Here is a 10,023-nt window from a genome sequence, read left to right as displayed (position 1 = left end):
ATTTATTCTAGATTGAAAAGGCTACAAGTGGGCAAAAAAATCGACCAAACCAATCAAATTGAACGACTCAAGTCGATTCAAGTTAGTTTGAGACAGAAAAATTGGCTTGATTTTGTTTTTTTTTTAAACAAAACTATGGTGAGTCTATTCAGGCATGGCTTGAAGCCAACCGTATCAACTCAACACACCTACATGTTTACTTTTTAAAAAATTAAAAGATAAATCATAATCTCATAATTGTATCTCGATTCCCTTTAATCTATGATGTTGCCGATAAGTAATAGCATCGGATATTTTCTTTCACAATCACATTATGCTATACTTAGTATTTTTTCCCTACTCGGACAATCATGTTACATAATGCATAAAAATGCAATAAAATTCTTTAGTTTTTCGTTGATTCATCTCTGTTAACATAATTTTATTTGTTAGTCAATAGTTTTTGTGATATAAAGTTATTTTAGTTTTTCTAATCTAACTAGGCCCAAAACTCGAACAATTTTTTTTAAAAAAAAAATCAATTTGTACAAAAGTTCAAATCGACTAACTTGGTTCGGTTTAAGAGCTAAAATGAGTTGATTTGGGTTGAAATTCACCCAAACCAACTAATTTGATTTTTGTTTCAGGTTGGAGTCGAAATCTACTATAATTAAATCGCGCCCAGGCGTAGCTATAGGAATAACTTAGGCCCTGTTCTCTTTACCGTTTTCGGGTCGTTTTCTGTTTTCGATTTTTCAAAACGGTGAAAACGCGTTCTCTTTCCCGTTTTCGAAAACGAATTTTCGAAAACGAAAAAAAATTTGTGAAGAAAACACAAAACGACTTTTTTGTCGTTTTGGGCGTTTTCAGTGTAAAACTTGAAAAAATTGAAAACGCGGGAAACACTTTTTTTTTTTTTTTATAATTCAATGATAAGCGCATCTCAATTGCACGAGTAGTAACTATTTTACTATTGTAACTTCAAAAAATATATAGGATTGTCATGATTCCGGAACTAACCATACTGATTGGTCACGTCTTGCTCTTATTCAACTTCCAATTGGCATTGTTTATCCAACGTCCATGAGAAATCTTGAATAGAAATTAATGTCGATGTCTAGGGTATACCATAAATATGATGACGGAACCACTTGGTGGAGGTCAGTCATTGCTTAGCCATCTTGGAGTGACCTAATGGCAAGTAAATGTATTAATTCATGTGGGGCGCTAAGTCAACCAAGCATGGACTGACATTTGATCGTACAGAAATGACAAGGCCCAAGTCCATGATCACTAAGGGTAAGCATTTTTACCCCGAATTACATTACAATTTAATTGAGCTAGTCGAATCAAATCATTATGATTGTTATTTTAGATTGGTTTAGAGGGGAATGATAAGTAATATAAGTAAAGGTAATAGGGTATACATAATATGTTAGTAAAAATAAAGTTTGATTAGATTATAAACAATTATAAACTACGCAAAGCATGCACATACATAAATGTAAGAGAAATAAATTATTTGCCAATCATAAATTTGATGGTGTATTTTATATTGATTCAAAAAATATTTTTTATGTTTTGTAAATAAATTTAATTAAAAAGAAAAAAAAAGTCTTAATAGGCCCATTAGCCCAGTCCAAGAGCGGCCCAAATAGTTTTGTTTCAAACAAAAATTGTCCTTTACCAAATCACACCCGCCGCGACCGCCGCCACCTGTTCTTGTTTTTTGCTCAGGTACGACGGACCAACAGTGCTTATATATATGAAGGTGTGTATTCATATACTTATTTGTTTGCATTTATTGAATTTTTGGTGGTTAATTTTCGATTTCTGCATTCATTGCAGTTAATTTGGTGACTGCACTTTTGGCGACTACTATTCGAGCTATTTGAATGGAACTGGGAGCTTGTTTTAGGGGTTTGAATTTCAATCGAACGACGCCGTACTGCATCGCAGCACACCAACATTCGATTAAATGTTGGCGTCCTTGTAATAATAATGCTTCAAGCGCTTCGTTTCAAGCTCGTAGAAGTTGTTGTACTGCCACTGTTAAAGAGACCAATAGCAGCACTGTTGCCGTAGAAAAGGTAAATTTTTAATTTTATTTCGAAGTACCCACCATATTATGTATAATTGGACTTCACAAATATTGTTACTGAGTATTTTTACCTTTCTTTTTTGTTTGAATATAATGTATTTGATATGCTCAGTGAAATAGCTTATAAAACTATGTACTTTTTGATGTTAATGAGGGGCCTTTTCCCTCAGGGCCTCAGCTTGGTAGCCTTGCACTATAAATGATTCAGTATGGAAGTGCTTATTTTTGTTCAGTTTTATGAGATTGAAATGAGTTGGGTGAAATCAACTGGATACTGATAATGTGATTTGGCTTATGAAATGATGAAAGAGATCTCTCTCCGTTACGACTTTCCCACTAGTACAAATAATGACATTGATATTGCTCAATGGGACGAATGATAGTACTTTGTCATGCATACTAACACTGAGTGACAGCTGATTAAAGCATGTGATGTAAGTCGGATGCATTGATCATAATAACTATGTTTTTACTATGTTGGACTCATAGTACAATCCAAACACCTAATTTGCGAAGAATCTTAGCAAATCTAGAATTTCTTTTGTTAATATGACTGCATTTGTGTGGGGCGTAATATGTCTATTTTATTTCTTTCTTTCTTTCTTTTTTTTTTTTTCCTTTTTTTAAAATCAGAAACTCCACATTAAGTTATTTCTTCTATTAGTTAATGAGAACTCTGAGAAAGGCTGTTATATACCTATCCTAGTTTCTGATTCTTGTGGGTTGTCAAGGTTTGTTAGTCAAGTGGTTTCAAAATAGTACTACGTTTTTCAGGTAAAAGCTATGTCTCCTGATTATTCTTGGGATGCGGAGCTCTCATGTTTAACTGCTCTATGTCCACTGGATGGTCGTTATTGGGCTAAAGTCAAGGAATTGTCTCCATTTATGAGTGAGTTTGGCCTAATTAGGTTTCGAGTTTTAGTCGAGGTATAGTTCTCATCCAAAATCTTTTGCTTCATGTTGTTGAACAATTATGTTCTTTCATTTTATCTTGTGGCAATAACTGCAATAATAGCAAAATGTTAAATAGCTACAAATGCATGGTAAAAGATGACTTTAATGCTAGTTAGTATTTTATAAGAAATATGTTCTTGGCAGATTAAGTGGTTGATAAAGTTGTCCCAAATTCCTGACGTTCCTGAAGTCCCAAGGTTCTCTGAAGAAGCAGAATCCTTTTTGCAAGAATTGATCGACGGATTTAGCTTGGATGATGCCTTGGAAATTAAGAATATTGAGAAAGTGACTAACCATGATGTGAAAGCAGTGGAATATTTCTTGAAACAAAGATGTCAATCACATCTAGAGACAGCTAAGGTACATCTATGCTATCTTTGAATTTTTCGGGTCAACCTGTTTCAGAACAATGGCCTCAACTTGTTGATGATAATTTCATTTTTATTTATCAAAGAGCAAAAATTTCTTTTATTGAGGATGTTTTGTCCTGTGTGTGATCCAAGGTACTCGAGTTTTTCCATTTTGCTTGCACTTCTGAAGACATCAACAATCTGGCCCATGCATTGATGCTCAAAGAAGTCTTAAATGAAGTCTTACTACCAGTCATGGACAAGCTGATTACTGCAATAGCTAACATGGCCACTGCAAATGCTCACATTCCAATGCTTTCTCGAACTCATGGACAGGTAAATTTTATGCACGGACATAGTCTAGTCACTTAAAAGGCTCGCTAGTCTAGTCACTTAAAAGGCTCGCTCTCTCTCTCACATATATACATATGTTGCACATTTATTTGTCTTATCCTTAATACTTTGGATATTTCTTTTTTGATCTTGAGGGATGGTTAAGGGGTTATAGAAAGAATAAACTATGAAAATATTAGGCCAATTTGAGATTGTTCATTGAGTAATTGACCAGGCTATTGAACAGATTCTCTACTTTTGGGGGAAATCTGCCTATTTCTTTTAGCATAACACGATCTCTTGTTTTCAATTTATAATAATCCTGGATGAATTGTTCTTCATATTGGTATTCTGTAGCCAGCTTCACCTACTACTTTGGGGAAGGAAATGGCAATATTTGCATATAGGTTAAGTCAAGAAAGGAGGAATATATCTCAAATTGAGGTTTTAGGGAAGTTCGCTGGTGCAGTTGGAAACTACAATGCACATCTAGCTGCTTATCCAAACATTAATTGGCCACAAGTTGCAGAGGAGTTTGTAACTTCGCTTGGAATAAGTTTCAATCCTTATGTGCCTCAGGTATGTTAGGTAAAATATACTGTTTTCATATTTGTCACAGTCTGTTGATGTGAATCAAAGGATTAGTTTATTTTCTTTCTTTAATTGCTTCATGTGGTCTAATCCTGTGAAATTTAGGACTGCTATTGCAGTCTCCGACATTTTTTTTCCCATTTAATACTTGATTTATTGGAGAAATAGGAGCCCTCCAAATTGAATAATGTTCTTGAAAATACCTTTCATTAGCTTTACTATACCCCTGGAATGGAACCATATTTTGGCTTGTTAAATGACAAGTTTGGTGCAAGTTCACCAAATATTTAGGAAGAAAGAGAAAAAAATCTTTTTATGCAATTTAAACTCGTGTTTTATTTTTATTTTTATGGTCTTTATACAGATTGAACCTCATGATTATATGGCCAAACTTTTCCATTCCATCATCCAGTTCAACAATGTCTTACTGGACTTCAACAGAGACATGTGGGGATACATTTCTTTGGGTTACTTCAAGCAGGTGAGGGATATTTTTAATTGTGCTGGTATTTTTTAAGGGGGAAAGAATTGACATGCTAAATCTGAAGCAGATAACTAAGGCTGGTGAGATTGGGTCCTCAACAATGCCTCACAAAGTTAATCCAATTGATTTTGAAAATAGTGAGGGCAATCTTGGGATAGCAAATGGAATATCATCTCATTTAAGCACAAAATTGCCTGTTTCGCGCTGGCAGGTATATATTCTTTTCCATATTATGAAGCTTGGTAAGTGGATTGTTGAACTGTATACTACTAGCTGCCAATATCGCGTATGATATATTCTTTTTGCAATTCTAACATTGCAATTTGCAAATAAAAAGCATCTAAAATCTGCTGTAATAGGTTTGTGCTTAGTGAGCTTCTGATTTTCATTTTATTCTTATTAATTGCAGCGAGACTTGACTGATTCAACTGTTTTGAGGAACATGGGTGTAGGATTAGGACATTCTCTTCTTGCTTATAAAAGTGCATTACAGGGAATTGCTAAACTTCAGGTAAGAAATATAATTGAATAGCATTGTGTTACTCCAGTGATGGGCAAAATTACAAAAGCAACCAATCAGTAATTCAGAGAAGACCAAGAAATCTACAAGTATTCATATCTAGTGTTTTGAAGTAAACATCTCTTCCAAGTGTTTTTTGTTTCTGGTGTTCCAGTTTGATGCCATTTTTGACGTACTTGTGATCTTCTCTTATTTTTCCCTTTCCCCCTTGTTTCTTAAAAAAGGTTAAATAGAGCAAGATTCAGTTTTTTTCCAGATTCTTGATGTACAATGGTAGCCTGATAAATTGTAGAAACCTGCATCATTTTTGTACTCCATTATTAATGGCTTCCTTTCTTATTTAAATATAGGTTAACGAAGCTTCTTTGATCGAAGACCTGGACCAGACATGGGAGGTTCTTGCCGAGCCAATACAAACTGTATGTACCTTCTGTAATGTTATAAATTCTTACCTCATTAATTATGGAAATTTATAATTGATATTGAGCCATGTTTCGTGCTTTAGGGCCACATGGAAAGTACTGGCATTCCAATTATATCAATTGGCATCCTCCTAACACTTGGCCCTAATACTTTTAACTGCTTTTCCAATAAAGATTACGTTCTTTTTTCAAAATTGGCACCCGTATTATTCTTGCCTTTCATATCGCTAAGATGAATTGGCTCAACAAAGTTGTAAAAAATGTTGAAATTAAGAAATCTTCCCATCTCGTGTTAGCATCTTTCTTTCTTATATTTTTTCTTCTCCTTGTAGGTGATGCGAAGATATGGTGTCCCAGAGCCATATGAGAAATTGAAGGAGCTAACTAGGGGAAGAGCTGTAACGAAAGAAAGCATAAGAGAATTCATTGAAGGACTGGATATACCATTTGAGGCTAAGAAAGTTCTGTTAAATTTAACACCCCATACTTATGTTGGGGCAGCTGTTGAGCTGGCCAAGAACGTCGAAGCAGCAGTGAGTTTAGCCTATGGGGATAAGAACTTGAATCAAATTTAAAGATTTGTGCAAAAAGTTTAGTGGTATTATGCTAAGACTTCATTTGTAAACCTATATGGCATGTTTGTTGTGTACTATGGGAATAACTGACCTTGTGGTGGCAATGTTTTTAACTTTCTCCGATCTCTAGTCGAGTATTGTCCTGACATGCCAATAAGGTTCAGCATTGAGCGTATAATGCATGAAAAATGCTGCTGCATTTTTTAGCAGAAGGGAAGAAAGCTGTTTTATTTTTTTCGTATCAATAATTTGTAAGCACGTATTTTTACTCGTGTTACTACCATATCTTGTAATGAAATTTTGACTATTCCAATTAATTGCCTTGGATTATAAAATTTCTGTTTTGCACAAAGGGCTGTTTCTGTTCATTTTTGAGTTGTCCATCTAATTGCCCCTGTTCTTGATGTGGAATGAGATTTTGTAGTAATTCGCAATTTTGCACAATAAACTGGTGACGTATCATTGTAATTCCTTGGATTGAAAATTTTCCGTTTTGTACAAGGGCTGTTTCTGTGTTCTAGAATTGCATAGTGCTCCTGTGGAATTATATTAATGAATTATTTATAATGATTGCAATTTCCTATCTAAATGTTTTCAAAGTAACATGGAGGTTTTTTTGAGTTCCTCTCTCTTCTATGACATCTCTTCCTATTTACTTGTCCGTTCAAATAGAAATAAAATTAGACACTAAAAAAGTCGTCTTTACTGCTTGCTTGGTTGGGGGGTGGGTGGGTTTAACATACATTCTAAAAATTCAAATTTTCTACATTAAAACTTGTAGCAAGTATATAGCAAGAAACGATGCAACAGGTTAATCTAATTTTTGTCAACAAACTAAATGAACAAATTGGCTTCCAGATTTCAAAATGTGTACCAGAATGATAACCGATGGATATTCTACTTCTTCCCGCCTCCAAAAATAGCAGCAGTGCCCATTTGCTTCATCAAGTTTTGCAAGCCACCCATTTGCATTAACATTTGAGGGGGAATGGCATTGCTCATTTGTTGTGAACTTCTGGTTCGTGTAAAGTTACTCATTTTGCTCATCATCTTGGCAAAACGCTTGTACTCATTGAGCATTTCCATCAGTTCCTTGAGATGATAAATTGAACCTCTAGCTATCCGCATTATCCGTCTGGTCATTGAATCCATCATTGTCATGTATTTTTGACGCTTAGCCTGAATTTCCTCTTCATTGCCATTTGGCATAAACTCTGCATTGAAACCTTGAAGCATCGAAAAAAACTATACAAAAACAAGGATCTCAGTAACAAATAACTGCAATGAAGAAACAGATGCAACTTTCCAAGTGCATGTGCATTGAGCAAGAGTGGACGATACGCTAGATGAAGACAAATAGTGCTCTCTCTAGATACTTTTGCCAAAATAGCCTTCTTCGTACTTAAAAAAGGACAAATTGTCTCTTTAAAAATAGTCTGGCCAAGTTGGGTGAGTTTCAAGGGTTGGAATCACTAACAGACCAACACGAGTTTGGAGAGCAGGACAACTTAGCCAAGCTCTCCCCACAAAGAGTTGGGCAAGTTGGTTTAGAGGAGAAATTCAAAGATAATGCTCATTGAAAAAAAATAAAAATAAAAAACCTGCATCCCAACCGTCCCACTTCCAATCAAATCCCTCAATTAAAGCAACAACGAATAACAATTCTTAAATAATGTAATAACTCATAGCCCCTGTTTGGTTTGGATAAAATTTAGTTTTTTAGTAAATTTTGATAAAAGTTGATGAAATGTGTGGTTGAAAAGCGTATAAAAGTTGTGGATCCCACGAAGTGTATGGTCGGAAAATGAGTTTTAAGAAATGGGGCGAGACAATGGCTTAATTATGAGTTCTTTGAAGTAAATTTAGTGAATTTGGAGACTCAAAATCCAGGAACTAAAATTCAATTGTCTGCTAAAAGTGGCAGGCTTCTTGAACTAAATTTTTACAAAGATCATCAAAATCAATGTAGTAAAAAATGTAGGAAATCAAGAAAAACGTGGTGGAAGGGAAGAGTGGTGTAAAATCACAAAAAATAATAGGCCAACTACAAAACTACAGTAGGTAATTAGTACATACAACAACACAGGCACGTGACAGATCTCGCCAATTGGACCCATTTGAAGTATATACTGAACACACTCGAACATGATCCTCAACGTAAGCTTTCCTTCTTAAAGCTTTTCCAGAAACTCAAGTCCGTTGATCTATTGGAATTAATTCATGAACTTTGTCCATGAATCCAGACAAGTCGCCCATGCCTAATAAAATTGGAAATTGTACATTGCAAAACAGAATTAGCCAAAACATCTACGATAATCAAAGATTATTCATTTGAATAACATTAGAAGTGAAGGTGTATATCCATGAGGAAGGATGCAGACCTAAAAGTCAGCTCACTAATGGTTTGGCATCAAAAACTTCTAATTCCTTCATACGTTCACCTGTTCCAATAAATATCACTGGACTTTTTGTTGCTGCAACTCCAGACAATGGAAATAGAATAATCAAAACTATTTCAACACCACAGCCATGGAGTATAATCTACCCTATGCATAAAGATGACATTTCAGCATTACCATTAGAAAATGAAAAGCAAAAAGAGGTTCAAAACAAGAATATGGTTCCAAAACATTTACATGTGCCACTTGTGATTCTCCAACTGTATAAATCAGGGCTCAGTTGACCATTTTAGTTTACTTCTACAATTAACTCATAAGCATTGGAAGACATGCTGTGCATCCAATATCATTCTTTATCCCAGACAATGATTAAACCCTCGCTCAAAAAACATGTAAAAGTAAAAGTCTTTAGGCTGTTCTCTAGTAATATAGCATCAATACTCAAAATTTCTGACAATGTATAATCTGTTCTGCCTCCAAATGGAATATTTCAAACTGCATCCTTCAGCTACTGAAAAACCTCAATTCCAAAACTGAAACAAACTATTTTGAATCTACCTGATATATACTGAATCTTGAGAAACACAAGACAGAAATCATTTCTAAATCCCTGAAAGAAAGAATACATACATGCACAAACACAAAGGCTAAGATTTGTGAAAAACTCTCCCGAACAAATTTAACATTATACTCTATAAAAAATCTAACACGATTCCACGGGTTTTCATCGCTAGATTGATTTACTAAATTAAAAATAAAAATAATAAAACTAACACTAGAACAGCATAACTGATCACTGTTTTATTGAATATTTGCTTAACTTTTGGTCCAAGTTTTTAGTTCATATCAGGACTGCATAGAGGTATTAAGCCTCTTATGTAATGATAGGATACTTGGTGTATGCACCCACTTGAGAAGAAAATATAGTTTTACGTAAACAATTATTGTTTTCCTCAAAAATTGCAATTCTTCCACAAGAGTAGAAGAATATATTTCTCAAAGATCAATAAAATTGTTGATTTTAAATTTCTTTAAGAACTTCAGTCCTGGCTATTCGTGTTTATCAAATGCACTTCATCACTGAAAAACTTTCTTCGATACAAAATGTTTCTTACAAAGTTCCTTATTGGTAAATGAAAAATTATCGGCGCTAGCCAAAAGGGGATTCTAGCCCATATATGACTGTGATGCATTAGCTCACAAAACCTGCAATAGAATACTGAAAACAGGACCCTTGAAAAATGTAAGAAAAGAATGTTCCACCTTTTTTTTTTTTTTTTTTTTTTTTAGGTAATCAGAAAATTTTTTTCTTTAA

The 10,023-nt window shown here is 34.4% G+C and overlaps 1 protein-coding gene and 1 pseudogene across 3 annotated transcripts; one reads left to right on the top strand and one right to left on the bottom strand.

Moving 5' to 3' along the window:
* The first annotated feature begins 1,653 nt into the window (after positions 1-1,653).
* Positions 1,654-6,657, top strand: LOC111405209 (adenylosuccinate lyase-like). 3 transcript variants are annotated; one of them, XM_023034000.1, is made up of 11 exons: positions 1,654-1,716; positions 1,828-2,069; positions 2,855-3,007; positions 3,179-3,394; positions 3,538-3,720; positions 4,075-4,296; positions 4,673-4,789; positions 4,857-5,003; positions 5,202-5,303; positions 5,663-5,731; positions 6,067-6,657. In XM_023034000.1, exons 2-11 carry the CDS (start codon positions 1,875-1,877, stop codon positions 6,307-6,309), a joined length of 1,647 nt encoding a protein of 548 aa, XP_022889768.1. In that variant the 5' UTR covers positions 1,654-1,716; positions 1,828-1,874; the 3' UTR covers positions 6,310-6,657. The 3 variants fall into 3 exon arrangements, with proteins under 3 accessions (XP_022889768.1, XP_022889769.1, XP_022889767.1); XM_023034001.1 differs by having other exon boundaries at positions 1,654-1,750; positions 4,860-5,003; XM_023033999.1 differs by having other exon boundaries at positions 1,654-1,750.
* A 340-nt stretch (positions 6,658-6,997) lies between these two features.
* Positions 6,998-10,023, bottom strand: part of LOC111405208 — a 7,791-nt pseudogene continuing 4,765 nt past the window's right edge.

The sequence above is a fragment of the Olea europaea genome, chromosome 12, assembly GCF_002742605.1.
Source record: "Olea europaea var. sylvestris chromosome 12, O_europaea_v1, whole genome shotgun sequence".
NCBI classification, from domain to species: Eukaryota; Viridiplantae; Streptophyta; class Magnoliopsida; order Lamiales; family Oleaceae; genus Olea; species Olea europaea.
The sequence above is the reverse complement of the archived record's forward strand: the minus strand, read 5'-3'. Positions and strand labels throughout refer to the sequence as shown.

Excerpts from the sequence above, each read along its gene's own strand:
- LOC111405209 (XM_023034000.1), top strand. The coding sequence starts at position 1,875 with ATGGAACTGGGAGCTTGTTTTAGGGGTTTGAATTTCAATCGAACGACG. Across the intron at positions 3,395-3,537 it reads CACATCTAGAGACAGCTAAG|GTACTCGAGTTTTTCCATTT; the intron begins GTACATCTATGC and ends GTGTGATCCAAG. Across the intron at positions 5,304-5,662 it reads AGGGAATTGCTAAACTTCAG|GTTAACGAAGCTTCTTTGAT; the intron begins GTAAGAAATATA and ends ATTTAAATATAG.